At 42.1% G+C, this 23,431-nt stretch overlaps 4 protein-coding genes across 5 annotated transcripts in view; all 4 read left to right on the top strand.

Annotated features, from left to right (window-relative positions):
* Window positions 1-11: 11 nt before the first annotated feature.
* On the top strand, window positions 12-10,867 carry LOC112137988 (uncharacterized protein C2orf80). 2 transcript variants are annotated; one of them, XM_024260539.2, is made up of 8 exons: window positions 841-2,237; window positions 4,826-4,907; window positions 4,985-5,067; window positions 5,149-5,239; window positions 8,338-8,415; window positions 8,503-8,596; window positions 10,353-10,459; window positions 10,557-10,867. In XM_024260539.2, exons 1-8 carry the CDS (start codon window positions 2,197-2,199, stop codon window positions 10,611-10,613), a joined length of 633 nt encoding a protein of 210 aa, XP_024116307.1. In that variant the 5' UTR covers window positions 841-2,196; the 3' UTR covers window positions 10,614-10,867. The 2 variants fall into 2 exon arrangements, with proteins under 2 accessions (XP_024116305.1, XP_024116307.1); XM_024260537.2 differs by having other exon boundaries at window positions 12-2,237; window positions 10,353-10,867.
* Window positions 10,868-11,021: 154 nt separating this feature from the next.
* LOC112137998 (gamma-crystallin M2) lies at window positions 11,022-12,631 on the top strand. Its single transcript, XM_024260552.2, has 3 exons — window positions 11,022-11,616; window positions 11,726-11,968; window positions 12,263-12,631. The coding sequence occupies exons 1-3, from the start codon at window positions 11,605-11,607 to the stop codon at window positions 12,536-12,538; spliced, it is 531 nt and encodes a 176-aa protein (XP_024116320.1). The 5' UTR covers window positions 11,022-11,604; the 3' UTR covers window positions 12,539-12,631.
* Window positions 12,632-14,766: 2,135 nt separating this feature from the next.
* LOC112138001 (gamma-crystallin M3) lies at window positions 14,767-18,635 on the top strand. The gene is made up of 3 exons (XM_024260555.2): window positions 14,767-15,441; window positions 15,528-15,770; window positions 18,275-18,635. Exons 1-3 carry the CDS (start codon window positions 15,433-15,435, stop codon window positions 18,545-18,547), a joined length of 525 nt encoding a protein of 174 aa, XP_024116323.1. The 5' UTR covers window positions 14,767-15,432; the 3' UTR covers window positions 18,548-18,635.
* An 812-nt stretch (window positions 18,636-19,447) lies between these two features.
* Window positions 19,448-23,431, top strand: part of LOC112137987 (gamma-crystallin M2) — a 10,244-nt gene continuing 6,260 nt past the window's right edge. Inside the window, exons 1-2 of the mRNA XM_036209804.1 lie at window positions 19,448-19,485; window positions 19,610-19,852. Coding sequence (XP_036065697.1) covers window positions 19,480-19,485; window positions 19,610-19,852 — 249 coding nt within the window. The 5' untranslated portion in view covers window positions 19,448-19,479. The remainder of the gene's footprint in view (window positions 19,486-19,609; window positions 19,853-23,431) is intronic.

The raw sequence follows: 23,431 nt of genomic DNA, 5'->3' as shown, positions 1-23,431 counted from the left end.
CTCCTGCAGGTGTCAGCAGCTCCAGCAGGTGCAGCGCCTGAACCGCCTTCTCCACGGTGCTGTGCGGTGAGTACCCGCGTTCCCGCCTCCTAAGACAGATGTTTGTGTTTGTTGATGGAGAGAGTGAAGATATAGTACATCAGGTGTCATTTACCTGCAATGAGGTGATGCATTGTGAATGAAGAGGTTTCGTGTCTGTTCTGAGAGCTTTAACCTTCAGTCAGAGACCAGAGACGGGAGACAAACCCAAGTCGTCTGAACTGGCTGTAGCTCATTTCCCACCATCGGCTGATGTGTGTCTGTTTGACAGTTAATGGCAGAGGACGAGTTGGCTAAACTCTGCACTCCGGTTGAAGACAAATGTGCTCCCAAAGGCTTCAGAACCGACACCAGCAGGACACAGGTTTCAAAGAGGAAGTGTCAGTGCTGTGGACGTGTTGTAACAAGCCGCGCTCTGCAGTCCTGACATCAAGCATGCTAGGTTAGAGGATTAGCACCTGATGGAACTGCTGGAGCGGGGAGTGCTGCTGCAGCAGCGCTCCTTCATCTGTGGTCTCTGACCACACGCCCTACTGGCCTCTGAACAGCGGCCCTATTGTCACTGCACGTTCCCATAGACATGTCAAAAAGCGTGGTTTTACTTCTAGAAGTAGAAGATGAAAAAGCAGCAGATGAGCAGCCACTTTGGCATCAGTAACACTGTATTTAAAGCACATTTTAAAAAAGATGTGTGTCATATACACAGATCCTGAGAAAAGCTGGAGACATTTGTTTAGTGTCTTTTGCCTTTACCTTTTTTACCCTTACCTCTAACACAATTTGAATAAAGAAATATATAGAAATACAATTTTAATCTTAAATTCTTTTAAACATTTCCTTCAGAAAAGGCTTCATAAGTATGTTAAAAACAGTTTTCATCCAGATTGGCCTTTAATGGTAAGTTCATTTGAACAGAGGGAGATAGAAAACCAACAAGGTTATTATTTTTTCAATCTCATAGCAATAACATTGCTGGGTCTGCCCATTTTCATTTACGTGACATTAATTGCCTTTGTCTCTCCCTCACCGTCCACTCTGCTTCTAAAAACCTTCAATAAGCTCCAACCGGTCCAGAACTCAGCTGCCCAGATCTTCTCTAGAACCTCTTCAGCCCCATTCTCCAGCAGTTGTCTTCCTATAACCTCCACAATCAAATTCAAACTGCTGCTGTTTACCTTAAGGCCCTCCGTAACCTGGCTCCTCCTCTTTCCGACCTGCTACGTATCGACATTCCCTCTCGTAGTCTCTATCCACCTCTCTGTTCCCAAGCCCGACTCGTTACCATGGAGGGGTCGAGCCTTCAGCTGCTCGACTCCCAAACTCTGGAATTCTCTCCCTCCTGACCTCCGTAGCATCAAAACATCTTTATTGTGTTTTCATTGGATAGTTTTCTGATTTTATTGACTCGAGCTTTGTACAGTGTCCTTGAGTTTCTTGAGAGGTGCTTTTAAATAAAACAGTTTACATGATCTATTGATCCCCTAGTAACCAGTAAGAGTTCTGGTTTACACAGACCAATTAGATTCTCCTCATCAACCTGTTACCTGTGTGTGTTTCACTTCATGAGCCAAACAGCCAAGTTAAGATGATAAAAACAAAACACTAGAGTGCAAAGAATATAATCATATGTATGACAATAAATAGAAGATTTTATATTTATGTAATTTTTCATTTTTTACAGGAGATCCAATAAGCCAATAAGAGAAAAAAAACAAATTAAAATATAAAATAATGCCTTTAAATTCAGAACCAATCTGAAAGGTCTGCCTGCTGCTGCTTCACTCCTGAAGAAATCAGAGGTCTACAGGTCTACAAATTATTATTGCTATTTAAACTCTACCAACATAAATGGGCATTTAAAAATCCATAATTATTAACAAAATCAAATGACAAAGAATAAGTATATATTAATTTGATACTAATTCTCACCTTGTTCCTGTAGGAAATCTGCAGAAAGCTCATGTCCGATGGATTATCAAAGTGTGATCCGAGAGAAGAGTCCCTATTCATGAGGAAAAAAGGGGACTCTTCTTGAGACTCTTCCATATTCTTCTTTATCTTGGGACTCGTCCATGTTTTTCTTGGCATCATAAATAGATATTGAGATTTTCCTGTTGCATTTGTGCAGGATTCCCTGGAAAACCTTTTATTCAGATCATGGAAGTGAAGCAGCTGAAAAGAGAAGTCAAAGCCCTCATGTGAGTAGATCTCCTGAAACATGATTTGTGCATACACTCATCAGCCACTTTATTAAGTACAACTTGCCAGTACTGGGTTGGATCCCTTTCAGAACTGCCTAAATCCATGGTGGCATAGATTCAACAATGTTCTAGAAACATTCCTCAGAGTTTGGTCCATATCAACATGACAGCATCACAGCTGCTGCAGATTTGTTAACTGAACATCCATGATGATAATCTCTCGTTCCACCACATCCCAAAGGTTCTATTGGTTCTGGTGACTGTGGAGGTCATTAGAGTCCAGTGAACTCATCGTTCTAGAAACCAGTCTGAGATGATTCCAGTTTATGACATGGAGTCTTATCCTGCTGGAAGTTGCATCAGAAGATGGAACTCTGTGGTCATAAAGGGATGGACATGGTCAGAACAAGACTCGGGTAGACTGGGGTTGGAACCATGATCAGTTGGTACTGAGGGGTCCAAAGTATTCTAAGAAAATATACCCGCACCATAACACCACCACCACCAGCCTGAACCGTTGATACAAGGCAGGATGGATCCATACTTTCATGTTTTGTGTTCAGAGATGTTCTTCTGCAGACCTCGGTTGTAACCAGTGGTTATCTGAGTTCCTGTCGTCTTTCTATCAGCTGGAACCAGTCTGACCATTCTCCTCTGAACTTTTGTGTCAACAAGGCATTTCCACCCACAAAACTGCTGCTCTTTGAATGTTTTCTCTTTTTCTGACCATTCTCTGTAAAGCCTAGAGATGGTTGTGGGTTAAAATACTAGTAGATCTCCAGTTCCTGGAATCCTCAGACCAGCCCGTCTGGCACCAACAACCATACCGCATTCAAAGTCACTTAAATTACCTTTCTCCTCCATTCTGATGTTCAGTTTGAACTGCTGTGTGATTGACTGATTAGAAATGTATGTTAACGAGCAGTTTGTGTGCCAAATAAAGTGGCCAGTGAGTGTGTATACACTGCTCACAAAAATTAAAGGAGCACTTTAAAGGAACACATTAGATACATCAGATCTGAATATGAAGTTGGATATCTATACAAATAACGACAGGGCAGTGTCTTAGGAACAAAAGGATGCCAAGTCTTTTAATGGAAATAAAAGTTTTCAGCCTACAGAGGCTCAATTGTGTAGACACCATCAAATCAGAGTGAAATGAAGATGTGGCAGGGTAGTCCATTTTTTCAAAACTTCATTTCTGCAACTCAAAATACTTTTCAGTATCTTGTGTGGCCCCCACCAGCTTGTATGCATGCTTGACAACGTGGCGGCATGCTCCTAATGAGACGACGGATGGTGTCTTGTGGCATTTCCTCCCAGATCTGTGTGAGGGCATCCCTGAGCTGTTGTACAGTCTGAGGAGCAACCTGGCGGCGCCTAATGGACCCAAACATAATGTCCCAGAGATGTTCTATTGGGTTTAAGTCAGGGGATGGTGAAGGCCATTCAATTGTTTCAATTCCTTCATCCTCCAGGTACTGCCTGCATACTCTTGACACGTGAGGCCGGGCATTGTCGTGCATTAGGAGGAAACCAGGACCTACTGCACCAGCGTAGGGTCTGACAATGGGTTCAAGGATTTCATCTGGATACCTTATGGCAGTCAGAGCACCATTTCCTAGGCAGTAGAGGTCTGTGCGTCCCTCCATGGATATGCCTCCCCAGACCATCACTGACCCACCACCAAACCTGTCATGTTGAACCACGTTGCAGGCAGCATAACGTTCTCCTTGTCTTCTCCAGACTCTTTCACGTCTATCACAGGTGCTCAGGGTGAACCTGCTCTCGTCTGTGAAAAGTACAGGGCGCCAGTGGTGGACTTGCCAATTCTGGTGTTCTTGAGCAAATGCCAGTGGAGCTCCACGGTGCTGGGCAGTGAGCACAGGGCCCACTACAGGACGTGGGGCCCTCAGGCCACCTTCATGAAGTCTGTTCCTGATTGTTTGGGTAGAGACATTCACACCAGTGGCCCTCTGGAGGTCATTCTGTAGGGCACGAGCAGTGCTCAGCCTGTTCCGTCTTGCACAAAGGAGCAGGTATCGGTCCTGCTGAGGGGTTGAGGACCTTCTACGGCCCTGTCCAGCTCTCCCAGAATAACCACCAGTCTCCTGAAATCTCCTCCATGTTCTGGAGATTGTGCTGGGAGACACATTAAACCTTCTTGCTGCAGCACGTGTGGATGTGCCATCCTGGAGAAGTTGGACAACCTGTTCAACTTCTGTAGGGTTAAGGAATCTCCTCATACTGCCAGTAGAGATAATTATCAAGCCAAAATCAGCACGAGTGGAAAACCAGCCAAAAAAGATCAAGAGGGAGAAACTTGAAATGACCTCCACATGTAACACCAGTCCTGTTTGGAGGGTTTTCTAATTGTTGCCACTGAAGTGCACCTGTTGTTAATTCCATGAACACCAATACAGCTGAAATTGATTAACGAGGCCCTCAGCTGGTTAACCAACCAGAAAATTATCAGACAGGTTTAATTCAATTCATGCCAGGCCCAATAAAAAAGTGTTCCTTTAATTTTTGTGAGCAGTGTATTTGGAATAAGAGCAGCAGGACCATTTTCTCTCCTATAACAGCTCTGATTACATTGGACAGAAGCTCAGGGAGAAGTCCTTTGACCCTGCTGGAAGAGGGGTGTCCTCGGTGCTGGATGACCTGGTACATTTGCAGATTCAGGTGTGATCAAAGCTCTGCTGATGTCTGCTAAAGCAGGAGGAATCTCTGTCTCCTTACAGGCGCACTATGATCTCGCTCTCAGCGTTGCCTTCTGGTGGCTGAACAGAATGGACGAGCGGTGCAGACTTAACTTGGACATGATGTTGGTTTATTTTGTCATTAGTGATTCTAATACAAACTCCTGGCATGGTTGTTAGCATGATTCCTTTAATGAACTCTTCAGTGGAGCCACCAGCAGCATAGGGAGACCAGCGTATCCTGACCGCTCAGAGCGGGAGGCCATGATCCTGTCGTCCTTTGCTGGAATCATTATGGTGAGTATGTTGTCGTAGTTTTCATACAAAGCTGAACTTCTGACAAGCTTACAGGGGATCAGTTTCAATGAGACAAAGTTTGTTTAAGAAAAAAACAGTTGTGAGAATCCTGAATCCCTCCTCTGCTTCCTGAAGTGATGAAGACCAAGCGTGTCTTCACTGAGCTTGCTTGAACATTGGAGCAGGTCACCAGGACCTATGATTTGTCATCAGAAGTTCTTTGGTTTCTTTCCCCTTTTATAATTTATTAAAATACTTAAGAGTTTAATGCAAATAGAAAATGATATGAAGAGTCTAAATAATTTAAAAACATCACACTGTGAGAGCGAAGACCTTCAATGTTTACATTTTCAGGCTTTAGATACAGTTTTTATGCAGAACTTCACAAGTTTTGCTGTTTTTTAAACTTTTTTAGTTACTTTTTTGAAGAAGTACATACAATCATTTTTCCATTAGGAGGTATTAGAAACCATTATTGCCATCACTCTTTTGCCTTTATTATTCTAATGTTCTTTAAGTAAGTCTGTTTTTCTTGTCTGTCATAAGTTGGTGAGGTGGAGGCTGAAGGGGGAGAGGGTGGAGGAAAAGTTCTTCAGGCCAACAATCCAGAACAACAGAGTTTAGGAAAGAGATAAAGAGGCGTCTGCTAGCAGGTTGGAATGGGTGGAGGAAGGTTTCGGGTGTGATGTGTGACTAAAGAAGGAAAGGAAAGACGGTGGTGAGAGCAGCCATGTTGTTGGTTTAGATTCTCATGCAGAGACAGGAGGCAGAGCTGGAGGAAGCAGAGGTGAAGATGTTCTCTTTAGGAGAGACCAGGATGGATCAGGAAGGAGTCCATCAGAAGGACAGATCATGGTAGACGTTCTGGAGATCAATGCAGGGAAGCAGATGGAGATGGTTTAGACATGAGAGGAGGAACAATGATGATGATGGTGATGATGATGATAACTAAAAGGATTCTGAGGTTAGTTATGTCGGGGAAGAGGTCTAGAGGAAAGCCAAAGAGGAGGTTCCTGGAGTTGTCCTGCTCTCATTGCATGTTGTGAATGTAACCTAGTGGTAAGCCTAACTCCATGAGCCAGGATATTTACTGATTTAGTGATTCATTAATTTTGGATAAAACTTTGAGGCATCAAAGAGCTTCCAGGAGCTTTATAGATAAATGGAAAATAAATTGAGATCAAGTCATTTGTCAGCTATAGCATTCATGAATAAAACTGTTATTGTGTTAATGTTCTAAAACAAACACTGTTAATAAGATGTTTATAAAATTGAACTCAAGACATTTTTTTAATAAAGTAGAACCTCATGGGTCAATAGGCAGATAGCAGCGGGTTCAAGGAGCTCATGGAACTGATGTGAACCAGAATGTTATGGCTGATGTTTACTTCCTGTTTTCCGAGCTACACCTAAAACTGTCCAACAGAATACAGTCTATTGTGAATATTTAAAGACAGGTTTTCAAAATGGCATGAAAAAGGGAAGATTGAGGGTAAAACAGATAAAGTGAAGGACATCAGGGTGACAGATGTGAGAGGAGACGGTTGGATAGAGGCAGATATTTCCCTCTGGCGCCTCTAAAAATCAGGATTCTAAAGATAAAGAGGATACGATTCCTTCTCAGAGACCAGAAACTGTCTGATTATTTTAATGTAGGGAATTCTAAAGCTGTGTTCTGTGTAAGACCTTCTGATTCTCTTCAGCAAATGTATTTAATGATTTGCAACAACCTCTTTTTTTAAGCTTCAATTCAAAACATTCATTTCTTCGTTATCATTCATGTGACTTCATCCTTTTCTCCTCCACCTCCATTTTTGGTCATACTGTCTTCATTTCTGATTTAGAAATTTAAAGTCAAGTCAACAGGATTGACTTCTGTTGTTTACCTCCTGAATGGAGCAGCTGAAAGACAAAAAGAAAAACAGGCTTATAAAGATGTTTTTAAAAGTAATACGTTTAGGATGTTTCTGAACGGCTTCTGACTCTGATTTTATGGTTGTTTGAACTCTTACTCTACTCAAAGGACCAAATGGGGATTGAATACATTTTTTAAGTGATGCAGGGGCTGAGTAATTCCTGGCTAAATGTGAGTGATAGCCTGTTAATGTGATCCTGGAAAACTGGATTTTTAGAACACTCAAATCAACTTTTCTCTCCAAGCAAAACTACTGAAACGACATGATTTAGTTAAATAACAAACAGCACAAATTCTTTTTAACCCTTCTGCTCTCTTCAATTCAATTCAGTATACTTTATTAATCCCGGGGGGGGGGGGATTTATTAACCTCTTTGGGGTCCAGATGACTCCACCCACATATTGATGTGTGATTCCTTCCATGACAAATGTGGACAAAGGTGGACAGGATTTTATGTCTGCCATGGACATTAGTGAAACTCAAAAACCAATGATAGAAAGAAGTTCAGCGCACTGTCTTGTGGGGTCCAGATGACCCCACTTTAATGTAAACAAGCCAAGGAGAGCAGAAGGGTTAAAGCATTCACTAAAGTCTTACCAATTAATGTACAAAACCTTTTTTTTTCAAAGAGAAGTCTCATAATCTGAGAGGCGACAGAACTTTGAAATGACCAAATAATAAGAACTGCCTGAAAAAGTTATTGTGCGTCTGTGTCAGGGGTAAAATTATGCAACGGTCTGAGTAATAAACACAAGCAATGTCAAAACATTCATATCTTCAAAACCCTTTACAAAAATGGTTGGTCACAGTTTAGTGAGTAAGGACTTTAAGGACAATGTATGTAGTCTGTGTGTGAGGTTTGCAACAATGTTAAGAATGGTGGTGATACAGAAAATGTTGATTCAATTGTCATTATTTTCTTTGATGACATGCTGATATATGAAAATGTGTTGTTTAACTAGCAGGAAAAGTAAAAGGGCTTTAATACGCTCAGCCTCTGCCCGCTCCTTCACCGACATGTCCACATTTTGTCAGAAATGTTTCCATTCTTATGTTAATATTATGTTTTCAAAATGATTTTTTTTTCTTTAGATTTCTATTGTTTCCTTCCTGAATTGTTATTGACATGTTGGAGAAGTAAAATCACAATCCTTCTCCAGCTGACAGCAGACTGTGTTTCAGAGCAGCATCCCGCTGGAGCAGATCCTGGGTCTGTACAGCTGCAAACCCGCAGCTCTGTATCCCAGCCATCAGTCCCAGGTACCGACTCTGACCGGGTTTGAAGCATGCTGGAGCCTCGTTTTTATCCTCCTTAAAGACATCCCTCCCCACTGCTTTGTCTGTTAGCCCCAGGGCGCCATTGTGTACCCCCTGACTCTGTCCCACCACCCGTTTGCCATGTTGGCGTCTTACAAAGCTGTGCTGCACTCCAGGAAGCACAGTAAGTCTGTGTGAGCACTTCAGCAGAGCGCGGAGGGGGCATGCATGTCATTCACTTCACGGGCAAAAAATAACCTGCATTTCCATGAATCTCATGATATTATATTTAACCCTTTAACGCCTGAGGTGTCGTCAGTGATGCCTAAACACAAAATCTTTAACAAACTGTAACTTTTCAACCATTACGATGATCATTCCAGCAGATTCTGAAGGAGAAAAGTGGCTCATGCTTTTCTCCTTCAGAATCTGCTGGAATGATGGTGTTTATGGTTGAGAAGCTACAGTAAATTAAAGAACATAAACAGTGGAGCTCCTGTCTTAAAGGGTTAATTAACATTCCTTTGCTGTGTAAAAAAATAAGATGGGGAAAATGTTCATGCTCATAATTGAATAGAGTTTTAGTCACATCTCTTTACATTTAGAAAGTATTCTCTTCAGTGACTTTTTTAACTAAAGGAACAACATTCACTTCACTTTAATGAAACTTGAGTTTGTTTTATCTAAACTAAAAAACTACAAAACTTCTCAATGCGTGAGAAACCTGGGCGTGATTTTCGACTCTGAGTTTAATTTTATTCCACAAATTAAAAACATAACAAAAACAGGATTTTATCATCTTAAAAATGAGTCCGCCCATTCCTCTCTCTTGCCAGCACAGAGGTGCTAATGCATGCTTTTGTTTCAAGTAGACTAGATTACTGTAATGCCCTGCTCTCTGGTCTTCCCAGAAAAAGGATATCAAACCTTCAGCTATTACAAAACTCAGCTGCACGCGTGCTGATGAGGACCAGGGGGCGGGAACACATTACACCGATTTTAAAATCGCTGCATTGGCTCCCTGTGAAATTCAGAATTGATTTTAAAATTCTTTTATTGGTTTATAAATGTTTTTATGATATTGGGCCCTCTTATTTATCTGATATGATTTTAAGGAATGAGCCCTCGCAGACCCTGAGGTCCCCTGGAACAGGCTTTTTGGTGATACCAAAAGTTAGAACTAAAGCATACGGCGAGGCCTCATTCAGTTATTATGGACCTCGCCTGTGGAACCACCTCCCAGAATGCCTCAGGGCCGCAGAGACTGTTCACGTTTTTAAAGGGAGGCTCAAAACCTACCTTTTTAACTTGGCTTTTAGTTAAATTTTGAAAGTTTTTTGATATTATTTTTTTATGCTCTCTTTTTACTCAATTTATATATAGTTTTTTATTTTACCTTTACTGGTTTTTGTCTTGTCTATTTACTTATTTACTTGTCTGGTTATTTATATCTGTTTTTATTTATTAATTTTATATATTCTATTTTGTTCCTTTCATATTTTTAACTCCAGTGTCTTCCTCTGAGGGATCCTCCACATCAGTGATTGACCTTTCTCAGTAAACGGGGTCGCTGCAGTGGGACGTCCCGGGTCTGGGTCTTTGCTCGGATCTGGGGGGTCCTGTAGTAGCCTACTCTGTGAACTTGATTTGGGGTCACTTGTGTGGACAGGTCCCTAAAATATTGTTTCCTCACTTCAGTACAAAGCCAGATATCTACTTTGCATTATTTTAGTGATTATTATAATTATTTTTATTTTTTACCATGGTGTGTGCTTGTGCTTGTACGTGTGTGTGTGTGTATGTGTGTGTTGGGGGGGTTGATGTCATTGTTTGGGTGGGAAATGTCTTGTTCTTTGTTTTTAAATTTTGATTGTTTTTTTTTTTTTTGCAAAGGTGCTATACAAAAAAAGTTTGATTTGATTTGAAGTTTGAACTTGCAGATCGCAGGATGAAGAAGTGGCTCTCTGAGCGCACAAAGACCAGCGCACAGCTCCTACCAGCAGCTGCATCATCCTCATGTTCCTCCCCGTCAGAGTTTGTCCTCAGAGTGAGTCATCCTCACAACTTCTCTCTTCTCTGGGGCCTTCTTTCAAACATAGATGTTGTGCTGCCCTCTGCTGGTAAAACCTCTCCTCTGCTCTCAGGAGGACAGCAGAGACCCGGAGGACCATCAGGCTTCAGAGGACTCTCTGCTGGAGTGAAGCCTGTTACTATCCTTGTCTGCTTTGTTTGAACCTTTTAGCATGAGCTTCTTCCTTTTTTTTTTTTTTTTTTCTGTCTCGCGTATATCGGCAAATCTCAAGTTTCTTGTAATAACATTTATAAATACGGTGACAGAAATCACAAACATCCAGCTGAAAAAAAAAATTCTTCATTTCCTGCATGTACACAAATGTTTGTGTTTGTACTCTGCACCAAAAAGTTAAAGTACACTAATAAAAACAAGTGGGAATCATGATTTGCTGATTATTGAGGTTCAGTGAGGAGCTGTGGAGCTTCTTCTCAGACCACAGAGGAAGAGGATCTGTGGTGACGTGTCCTTTTTCCAGATGATTTGGTCCGCTTCATTTTTCCTGTGAAAAAAAGAGCCAAAAGTATCCCAATTTTGTCTTTGGAAGACAAATGACAGTCAAACTTACAGTAATGAAGTTGAGTCAAAGCAACTGGACTTAAAATCTTCTTCCTTGAATGTTTCAAGGAACAAACTTAGATGAACGAGAGGCTTCCCTGACCAGTAATGAAAGCAGAAAAGAGAATCTCCCTCTGGGTGAATATACAGTTCCTGCACACATTCCTCCAGGCCTCTTGGTCGTAGTGTCTCTGCATGCCAGACGCTCTTCTGGATTTCTTTGCGGTGCCGCTCTCTGCTGAACACGTTCCTGCCTGCAAAGATGAATCTCTTGATGGTGGATTAGTGGATTAAAGCGCGTCTCGTGCACATATCAATAAAGAGGGCACAGCAGGTCAGTTATTTGCACTGTAGGACTTTATCATGATGATTCAGGGATTTCCACTCTATGGCCTGGATCAGGACTCTTGGCAGCCATGCTGGCACATTAAATCCCCTCTCAATGAAAAAACGGCTGCAGTGGGATCTGCTAACCCTTTGATTGAGGTTTATATAGCGCAGCGTTGGTCCTGCTTTGGGAAGAAACCGTTTCCATCTGTGACAGGCTGCAGGACTTTCCCAGGATGAGCAGTAAGGTGACAGACCTCCTGCTCTCACATATCATTTTTGGAAAAAGCAAACCTGAATTTTCTTTCCTCAGAAAGTACTTTGATGTTTTGACCTTCTTGTTTTCTGCACGTTCAGATCATCTTCTACGAGGACAGGAACTTCCAGGGCAGCTCCTATGAGTGCGACACCGACTGCCCCGACATGCACCCCCACTTCAGCCGCTGCAACTCTATCAAGGTGGAGAGCGGCTGCTGGGTTCTCTATGAAAAACCAAACTACACAGGCTACCAGTATGTCCTGACCAGAGGGGAGTACCCAGACTACCAGCGCTGGATGGGCTACAACGACACCATCCGGTCTTGCCGTACCTTCTCCTATGTGAGTCCTCACTTATGGAGACAGCAGACGGTTAAACTAGAATACTTCTTTGTTTGAAAAATGATGAAAGAAACTTCCTTCTTGTAAATCCAGGCCCCAAAACTTCATTAACTTTTCCTGCTGACAGATGTATAAAGTCTAATGTCAGTGTGAAAATGGACGCCCCTGCAGTCCTCAGAATTTCTGCTGAAATAGTTACTGTTAGTTTCTTCCAGTTGTGTCAAGCTTCTGGTTTGACGTTTGTGTGTGAAGCTGTCATCTCAAACCACACCCCTTATCGCTGTCACCCTCCAGACCAGTGAGGGGCCTTACCGCATCCGCATCTACGAGCGCCCCAACTTCCAGGGTCAGATGATGGAGTTCAGCGAAGACTGTGAATCCACTCAGGAGCGTTTCCGAAGCCGTGACATCTACTCCTGCAACGTCATGGACGGCTATTGGACCCTCTATGAGCACCCCAACTACAGGGGCCGCCAGTACTTCATGAGGCCCGGAGAGTACCGCAAGTTTAGTGACTGGGGGGCCACCTGTGCCACCACCGGCTCCTTCCGCAGAATCACTGATTTTTAATCAGTTTCTGGACATTCAGGTTAATCCCTGCTCACGCTAGCACAAGGATGACCTTGTTATGAAGAACTCAATAAATGGAGCTGCATGAAACCATTTCCTCTGCTTATGCATACATGTTTTTAGCTGCTGAAACTAACTGGTTTTATAAAAGGACATTTTGTTTCAAATGAGCATGTTTTGAAGCAACTAATCAGTAAAGCTGGAGACTGGCCTTTAACGCATTGAAGCTGCCTCCTCTACTCTTCTCTGGCTGCACACAGCTTTAAACCAACAACCTCCTGCTGCTGTCTTCAGCTTCACTTGTAGCATTTGTTTATTTTAGAAGGAAACTCTTGAAAAAAGTACCAAGGGAAATATTTATCAAGTAAAACCTAAAAGAGTAACAAGTACAAGAATAATGAAGTCATTTAAACACACAACCACACAAGGTAGACATCTGCATATAAAAAAAACACAAACCCGTGCACACACAAACACAGCATAGACACTTGTACTGTTACATTGCCAATAATATTTGCTGCGTTCATTGCTTAAGCAATGTGCATCTTGGCCAGATGTATTACATGTGACCAACATGACTGTCCATCAGTTTCTGTGCTTGGTAACGTCAGCCGTTGTTTTTTTCTAGACACGATTTTATGTTCACAAGATGAGCAGCATGCATTATCACTGACAGTAAGTTGTGATGGACAGCATGCCAACAGCTGGAAGAAAGGATGGACATATGAAGATTCAGCAGAATGTTTAGATCAGGGGTCACCATCGTGGTGCCCACGGGCACAAGGTTACCCCCAGGGCCACACAAGTTGCCTGCAGGTCTCTTCTAAAAATAGAACAACTCACTTGTGAGCTGCGTCTAAAAGTACATTTTATTGTTATTTTTTTATATTACACTTGCATTTACATAGATTTAAAAATTAAAATATCTTAAAAATATGTCCATGATTCATGAACTTTAGATAAGTTTTGGTGACCTTTGACCTACTCCAGTTCAAAGATCATTAATTTAGTTAAAAATGCTGCAGATTTGGTCATTAGTTCAAAATGTGTAAGTTGATTTTTCTTTAACATTACATAATTGATAAACATGGTACAACATAGTGAAAATGAGACATTTTCACCATGAAATGTAGTGACGTAAATGATCATCTGAAAATGTAACAATTACTGAGATTAATAAAGTTCTGAATATTAACATTTGTTTCCTAGCTTGTTGTCACTGTTGATAATTATGGTGAGAAATCAGAGTTTTTATTTGTCATTTCAAACTGATAGCCCTTCGTTGGACTCAGTACCCATGAAGTAGTTCTCAGAAGGTTGGTGACCCTGGTTTAGATGTTCACTCAATGTGGTCGTTCATGTAAGGCCTTTGTCCTAACTTCTTATGGGCAGACGTGGGCCGTCTGCAGGTGAAGAATAATCAAACCTGTATGGGGCACTCGGTGGATTGCATGAAATATCAGGGTCATCGACCACTCTGTGAACCTGAGTCTACAACCTACAGGAGCACCAACATTATTCAGTGATGGACCAGAGTTGCTTAAACACAGCCTGACATTAAAATGTAAAGCGAGACAAGGGATTTATGCCTAACAACAGGCTTTGACTAAGTCTCATCAGCTTTACACCAAGTGTAGCTAGAAGCTTTCTTGAATTAAGCATGTTTTCAAGACAGAAAGACCCATCGTGATGAACAGACTGAGGCCTTTTAAGGCTACCCCACTGTGGAATGACCAAAAACTTGTGTTAAAGTCTAAGGAGACCAGGTACAAGTCACCCTAGAGGACTTGTACCTGGTCTAGACCCAGAGGGGGGGGGGGCACATTCCTCAGTACCTCACCATGACATGGCACATCTGTTTCAGAGGACCAAAACCAGAGTGTTAGGAACAGATCTTCACAGTTACTCTTCCAACGAGGATGGATGATGGCATCTTAGTTACATAGACAAGTGAAAGAGTGATGTTGTTGAGAGTGCGGGTGACGGTTCAGTTCAACTCAACTTTATTTATATAGCCCAAAATCACAAAGAAAATTTGCCTCATTTGCTTTATGCAGGTAATTTTACAGATGCAGAAAACCAATCATAAAATATGAACAATTGCTAAAAACTAACAGACTACATAAACTGGTTATCCCTGCCCTTAGACCCTCCCTCCCGGTAAGGAAAAACTCCTAAAAAACCTGAGTCAGGAAAAAAGAAGAAACCTTAGGGATTCCCACATGAAGGAGAGATCCTATCCCAGGACGGACAGGCGATACCAGAACAGTTAAAGAAAGATTAGCTTCTACAACTATGTATCTAAAAGAGTTCATTCAGATGGAGCTGAGGGACGAGTGATGATGAAGTCCATAATCAAGACGAAGCAGAAGTGCAGACCACGACCAGGAGGACAGACGACCCAGCAGGAATCACTCTCACTCAGACATGCAGGGTGGTGTCGGGGGCGTGGTCCACGGCCAAGAGTGGGAGCGTGGGCGATCCACCTGTCCAGTGTGCAATTAAATAAAACTAATAATACTTCTCTTTGGTGCAGAAATAAGAAACATTTCTGACTTCAGTCACACATGGCTTTGAATTAATGAAATCCACGTATTTATTTTGCCTCAGGATTCATTTCACAGTCGTGTTATTGAGTTTTGTTCGTGTTTTTCTTTTAGGCTCCATCAATATTTAATCCTAAACAGTATTTGGAAGGAGCCTGTGGTACACAAACAAGAAGTCATTGTTCCCGTGATGTTTGTGCTCTGGCTCATGCTGGAAGCTGCCCGCCACTTTGCTGACAACACGTGAATGTCAACACAGCAGCATCAGGCCACTCCAGCTGAAGCCCACAACGTGGTTATGTTGTGACAGAAGAAGTGCAGAAAGGGGTTTTGCTGCCAGAGAGCATCATGGGAAAGGTTTGAGATTTTCCTTCACAGCTTTCTATTGTGAAGCTTCTCTCTTGTGAATAGTCATTTATGATCTGCTCATTTTTCTCCTTTAGATCATCTTCTATGAGAACAGAAACTTTGGAGGTCGGAATTACGAGTGCATGAGCGACTGCTTTGAGCTGCTTACCATGTTCGACCACTGCCACTCCATCCGCGTGGAGAGCGGCCTGTTCATGATATACGACAAGCCGGGCTTCACGGGGAACCAGTTCTTCATGAGAACGGGAGAGTATCCCGACTTCACGGGGATGACTGGCATGGCCCCCTGCGTCAGATCCTGTCGCGTGATCCCCGCTGTAAGTTTTTACAAACATAACATGTTTTAGAATTCCAATTACTCCATTCAATCCAAGCATCGATGGCTAGACATCTCATTCTATCGCTGTAAATGCAAGGATGCAGATGGTTTGGACTCGTTGAGAGGAGGAACAGTGAACAGGATGTTGAGGGTCATGGATGTAGAGTAGGAGGACATCAAGGTGGATGGAGTAATGAATGCAGATTTAGATAGAAACTGTTGCACAGTTCAGTTATTTAGTAGGATTTTATGAGCTCTTCCTCACACATGTATTGCCAGCGCTCACGGTCTGCCAGTGCCCATCACAGCAGCAGCAGCAGTCGTCCTCTCCATTCACTCTTCTGCCAGAAGAGCAGCACTCTTAGGAGAAAGCTGATCCAGGAAATCTTGGAAGACTGTTTTCTTGGCTGTACAAGCACAATTGTTTTAATGATATGATATTAAGCACTGATAATATTTATAATGTATCACAAAGAAGTAATGGACAGCTAAAGGTAGGTATTAGAATGTACAACATCTGACCAGCAGGTATAGCACAGCTCATGGCCACAGGTGGGAGTGGGAACACTTCTACAACACTACAGGTAAGTAAGGGTGAAGCAGGTGAGACGCAGGCGTGTTGTACACACTTTACGTGACTGAGGTCTTAGGATGGCAACATGAAGTTTGTGTTTTATTGCTACATCTTTTCCTTTTTTGAAGAAGGTGCTGTTAAGGTGACTGTGTGTGCGGGGGTGGGGGGGGTGAAAGGCAGGACTTTGTTGTGTCGCTACAGCATCCTTTCAGTTCAGAGTTTGTTTTTTGGAACTGTACTTTATTGCTCATTTATATACATTACAATATTAAAAAAACAGAAGATTTCTCAACAAAGGGTTGATATGTTGTTTCCTTGGTACATTGTTACACGAGTCCATCTCTGTGTAAAGAAGTCCTTTTTATTTGGAGTTTAGCAGTTAGCTTCTCCGTAAATAAACTTGTGTAAGTCTTTGTATCCATTCCATGCTTGTTGGAGAAGTTGGTTTCCTCCAGTAGTTGAGATTTTTAACTGGTCTTAAAGATTGACAGTGAGAGAAAGTGAGGCGTGAAAGGCCTGGATGGAGCGTCATCTTTATACCAGATCTTTCTCGTGGGCTGTAGAGTCCAGTGAAGATCCAGAGAGTCTCCTATTGTGTTCCTGTGTCCGGCTCAAGGTGGGGGTTGAACAGATCCCTGTTAGTTTTGTCCCATCAACATGAAGCTGAATGACACAGGAGCCACAGGAGTTTGGAGACATGAGTCCTGATTTGCTAAGGCATTATCAATCTGCCCTAAAACAACGTTTGTGGTACCAAGATAAAAAGAAAGGGCAGCTTCATAGCTCAACCTGCTTATACCCTCATCTCCTCTTCTTTCTGGTGGAAGGGAGCACTACTGAGGTTTTAAGAGAGCCAACCTTCTCCAGAATGTCAGAGAAGTCTTTCTTCATATCTCTTTTTTTTGTTGTTGTTGTTGTTGTGGACAATGTTTTACACAGTTTCTTCAGCATGTCTGGAATTCTTTCTCCTAACTCAGCGATTGGATCCTTGGAAAAACAGTGCCAGTGCATGTTTGGTGCTCGGGTCATCCCAACTGGGATTTTCCTGGTATTATAGAGATCTGTATGCAGGGGAACAGGAGGAAATGTTCTCTATAAAGTTAAGATGATTATCAACGATGGGTTCTTCCCAATAATTCCCTCAATTCTCACCAAATTGGTTGAAACAAAAACTGATGATCCCTTACTGATACTTGTGCTGTACCAACAAGCAGGACAGATTAGGCCTAAAATTTCCCAAAGTTGCTTTCATTCACCCATGATAATATTATGAGAATATTATCTTTTAAAATCTATTTCTTGTGTTTACTTTTGTTCTACACTGTTACCTGTTGCCTTACTGTTAATACCAGCTAACCTGGTCTCTGCTGGTATAAGGATGATCTCCATACAGGACGTTCATCCCTTCACTCCTCATTTTCTCTCAAGTCAATCTTTAAGTTCAGTTAAAACTCTGAACTGCAAGGAGGCTTTGGGGTAGACTCACACTTTTAGCTAATAGCAACATTCATGGATATGTTTCACTGCTTGCATTTAAATGCTGTTATCGGCTGAAAAAATCATGTGATGAAAAGAGCGTAAAATGGAAATAAGATGAATGTAAGCATAAAGTGGGCATAAGATGGGTGTAAGGCAGATGTAGAGCAGATGTAAGGGTGTAAAGTGGGTGTAAGGCAGATGTAAACAAGCATAAAGTGGGTAAAAGAAGGGTGTAAGGCGGGTATAAAGCTGATGTAAGGTGGGCGTCAGCCGAATGTAAAGTGTGGATAGAGTGGGCATAAGGTGGATCTAACGTGGGCGTAAAGTCTGTCCTCTGTGGAGTTCCGTTCAGTCCTACAGCAGTGAGAGTACATAGTTCAGTTAGACTGGTAAGGGCAGCAGTTACTCTGATGAAGATCTTCATACTCTTCTCCTCTGCTCACTTTCAGTACACTGGAAACTTCCGGATGAGGCTTTATGAGCACTTTGACATGAGAGGTGACATGGTGGAGCTGATGGACGACTGCCCCAACCTCATGGACCGCTTTCGCTTGTTCCACTTCAACTCATGCAACGTGATTGATGGCCACTGGCTGCTGTATGAGCAGCCCCACTACAGGGGGCGCCACTTCTACCTGAAGCCCGGCTGGTACAGCAGCTACAAGGAGTGGAGTGCGATGAGCTCCAGGATCGGTTCCATCCGGCGGCTCACAGAACTCTGAGGAGCGAACAGAAGCTTGTGCCCAGAAGGATTCAGAGCTGTTCCTGCAGCAGGTGTCCCCTGGTCACGGTCTGACACCCTCACCCACATTCAAGGGCTGAATAAAATATTAAACACACCAACTTTCGTCTGGGTTGTTGTCTGCTGTGCACCTTTTATCAGGGAAACCTACAAAATAAATTGAGCTCCAAGATGACAGGTTTTCTTTCATAGATAAGAGTGGATCTATTTGATGTCAGGTTGGATGTTTCGGAGCGTTTGCAGGAGCAGACTGGAGAAAAGCCATAGATCATGCTGTCCCTGGCTCAGCACAGCACAGTACCAACTTCTGATCATCTGGAAAAAAAGTCATTTGTTGGCGACCTTCTGCTTTGTCGATGTTTTCTTACTTTGATATGAATCATGTTCACAGTTCTACAGATAGATCACTGACGGGGTTTTCTCTGAATGGCTTCATTTGGAGCCTCTCCAGCAGGGGGCAGTGGTGCAGGTGAAATCAAAGACTGGTAAAGTCTGACTGAAAGGTCCAAACCTATAGAGGGAAAAAGATTTGTTAAGGAGAAATCATTTTCATATTTACATTATGTACCCAATGAAAATGTAGACATCAACCTCAACAAAAAAGTGAAAGTTTTCTGTGTCGTTTAAATATAAAATAAGTTTGAGGAAAGGGAAAGTTGAAGCCTTGAACTGACTTTGGTTTGATGTGAAAGTAAATGTTGGAGTGAAACACCACCAGACTCCAGAATGACAGCAGGCCTGTCAACTCTCACCTGTACAAACATCTCTTCAGGACAACACGTCCAGAAAAACCTGCTGTGAATGGCACATGCAGACTCAGCGTTTTACATTTACTATATGACAGCTGGGAGTCTCTTCATGGAGACAGATGGATCCGATGGGGAAAGGCCTCAGTCAGGAGGAGCAGGCAGAATGGAGGTGGACATGATGCTGATATTTACTTCAACATAAGAAAGAAGCATTCTTCTTTGATATATGTCTACCTTTTTTATTTGTGCAGTTTTACTGCCTAATTACACAAATGTGTTCAATTTACATTCAGATCATCTTCTATGAAGACAAGAACTTCTCTGGGAAACACTTTGAGTGCTCCAGCGACTGTGCGGATCTGCTGAGCAAGCTGAGCCGCTGCAGCTCCATTAAGGTTCGGAGTGGCTGCTTCATGATCTACGAGAAACCCAACTACACTGGAAACCAGTACTACCTGAAGAGGGGAGAGTATCCGGACTTTCATCACTGGACGGGAGCCAACGACTCTGTCAGCTCCTGCCGCTGCATCCCCACGGTGAGCTGCTGTTTCCGAGCTATGATCCTTTTTAAAGTCCACCTGAACAAACAGCCTTTCCACATCCTTCAACTAACTCCACGTAAACTACAGAAACAGAAATACTTCCTGTGATCAGAGGAGAGCTCCTTAAAATGAGGACAGCTCAGGTGGAGTCCGGACACTTAAGGAACATTCTTTGATTCCAAAGCTTGGAGTATATTTTAATTTCCCTGAGCAAGAATTTTGTGGGGAAAGTAATCCAGTATTTATAAAACAATTGTTATTAATTTCTTTTATTGCTTTTTTTAAACACAAAAATACTATTGCTCCGCCCATGCAACTGTGGTGCAGAGGAAGTTCTTATTACCTAGTGAGGTTGCAGATCCAGTTCCAACTCTTCCTTTGGGCCAAAGTGTCCCTGGACAAGACCCTGTACTCCACGTTGCTCCTGCTGGTCCCGCCTTAGTGTGGGAATGGTACTGTAAAGACCTTCGGGCTTTGATGAAGCAAAGCCATTTCCCTAACACCCCCCCCCCCCAAAAAAAAAAAATCTGATATCCATTTTCTATTAAAGAACTACTTGTGTTAACACATTAGAAACTATGTTATTTAGAAATGTATCATTGTCTTCAACAAAACCTGCCATTCATTTTAAAATTTAGTGGTTTTTAAAAATAATTGAAATAGATTTCAAACAGGGGTCAAAGTAAAGTACCAAACAAGTTCCATCTATCTATTTTCTAAACCTGTTTTGTCCCTTTCTGGATCACGGGGGTGCTGGAGTCTAACCCGGACTGATGCGTGAAGGCAGGATACATCCTGGACAGGTTCAGTCTGTCCAGGGCCTCAATCACACACATAGGGACAATTTAGAGTAACCAATTAACCATGCTTCTAGACAGTGTTTCAGGTCCCCCAGTTGAGACTTGGACTGGGACCTTTTTGCTGGGAGGCAAGAGTCCTAACCATTGCTCCACCATGCAGCCCATGCAAACAAGTTCTTAATCACTCAATCATCTTAAATCTGAACTTCGCTTGATATGTTTCTCCATTTTCAGAGACTGAGTTTGGTCCACTTCTGAATCTTTCAGTTCCTTATGTTTATGGACACTTTCATTCCACCATGGACAGCTAGCTAGTCCGTTGCAGAGGCACCTTCATGGTCTTTGATGGTCAATGATGTTGTTTCTTGGCTGAACAGCTGCCACTCTGCACCAGAAAACTGAATGGAATTGGACATCCTCTTTCTCTTTGTTTCACATCCTTTGTCATCCCTGTTGTAATTCTTTTCCTTCTTTTATCCACTATTTAACCACTGAAATATATTTAATGTGTAATGTCTTCCAATGTCCCTTCACCCAAGTGTGCTAAAGTCAGCATTTATGAAGCATCAACGTAAGATGTTCTTGAGAAATGTGGCAGCTTCAACTCACAAGACAAAGAGTTTTCTTTAGGTTTTCTACGTTAAAATGTAGCATGTATTTGGCTCATGTTGACTCAGACCGCCGGCTGTGACCACAAATTGTAACAACAGAAATGTAAACAGTTCTGTATTTAAAGGGCCTCTACCATGCTATTGTTAAAGCTTCCACAGTAAACTATATTCATTTAAAATATATATTACCTTTGTCACTCTAAAGAACAATTTTTGAATGAACAATGAGTTATTTTCATGAACTCTTTCCCTACCCAGAAGTGGGTGTCGCCCATTTCATGACATCATAGAGCTGATCTCAGAAGTGAGTCTGAGTTTCACCAATGAAAGCAAACATCCAAACTTTTGCAAAGATGGTTGTGCATACCGTATATCTTCCAATTGTGTCCTGTTTCCAAAGGCCTGACAGGCGTTTGTTACTGTTAGACGCCGGAGTCCTTAAAGACCCCCCCATCGTCCCTGAGTCCTGCAGACGCTGGGTGTCTGTGGTATTTGTATTGTGTAGTGGTGACCAAGAAATGCTCATTTGATTTAGTGTTGAAACTTCGTGCTGTGGCAGACGCCAAAGACCATTCTGGTGAGGAATCTGCACCACATTTAAGGTGGATCCAAAACGTGTCCAAGAACGGAGCAAGCAGATGGTGATATAGAGAAGACGGCTCCAGGAAACAGAGCTAAGCAAATGATTTCCTGGTGGAGGTGCCAAGAAAGAGAGCGACAAATCAGAAGACCTGGTTTAAACATGGATTACTGAGCGAAGACAGAAATTGGGCGTGTCTCTAGGAAAATGACTCACATGAAAGTGAAGAGGATTTTTAATAGAGAGATTGATGATGCATCAAAGAGAACAGAAACATTAACACCCAGTGATAATCAGAACAATGTTCTCATCGTTTCAATAAATCCTGAAATGTGGTGAAAACTGGTGGTGTTTGCATTTTGTGATCAAATTTGACCAGAAAATGAACCCATTAGCATCATCATTCTGTCTGTGATGAGAGAAACACTGGTCTGCTATAGACGCCTGTCTCTAATAAACGCCTGCCTGGCTGCCACATTTCTGGAATAAACGTCGGACTACTATTGGAAGATATACGGTATTGTGTCTATAAAATGAAAGCGTTTTGCTGATCACGCTGGCTGCACGGAGAAAGCGTGTTTGTGTTAGCCTGGGTTCAGTGCTGGCAGCACAGACTCTTCCTAGAAGGGGCTGTTCTCATTCCTCCTCACTTGTCGGTTTCAGAACTTGGTAGTTTTTGTGGGTTTGGGAGGGGCTGGTGCTCAGAGAGCAGGTTTTTAGAGGATTACTCAGAAATGTATGAATGGATCAAAATATAGCTTTGGAGTTGTTTATAGTGAGGAATGAATATCAAAATACACCTAAAAACTTAAAATCTTGGTTTTGCATGGTATAGGCCTTTCAAATACGCTTACACTGGGTGTAAAAGTAGACTTTCGAAAACTAAAGGAAATGATGGAGGACCCACCCTCGCATGTAGCCATGGAGGTCATCACATGGTAGAAAGTGAGGCTCCCTGTTGGCGTGAGCAAACTTTTACAGGTTAGAAGCAAATTTTGAGGGTTGAGATGTAGCGATTCCTTAACCCTTGAACACTTTCACTCTTTTAAGTTACACCATCACTGTTGACGGGAAATTTTAATCAATATAATATACCCAATATAAAGTATATCTCATTAAAAATAGGTCAAAATATAACAACACATAATACATTAGAGTAGTTTTATTTCAACTGTGGTTTATGTAACAAAATGGAAAATAAAAACAGGAAGATCCTAAAACATTCTGCAAAATTACTGAAAAATTAGGAATTTGTGGAGAAAAAATTCTTTAAAAAATGATTCTGGAGACTTCTTTTGTCCACCTATTCCTGGGAAATGAGACTTTACACAGGGACCCATGACACTCAGAAAAATGCAACATATTGAAATTAATGTGAATACTTCTGCTCGTGTGAAAATCACCCAGTGATAGTACTCTGGGGTTAAATAGCCATTAGAAGCTGGGTCATCATGTTGAAGTCCCACTCTGATCGTCTTTTGATCCATTCTCAAACCATGGTCTTTTACTAATAATTATACTGTTTTCAGCTGAAATTACCAAAAAGAAAAAAAATGTCATTTTTCTAAGACATAGCAGCAGG

Source organism: Oryzias melastigma, linkage group LG21, assembly GCF_002922805.2.
Source record: "Oryzias melastigma strain HK-1 linkage group LG21, ASM292280v2, whole genome shotgun sequence".
In the NCBI taxonomy this organism is placed as follows: Eukaryota; Metazoa; Chordata; class Actinopteri; order Beloniformes; family Adrianichthyidae; genus Oryzias; species Oryzias melastigma.
This window is presented reverse-complemented; position numbering and strand designations above follow the sequence as displayed.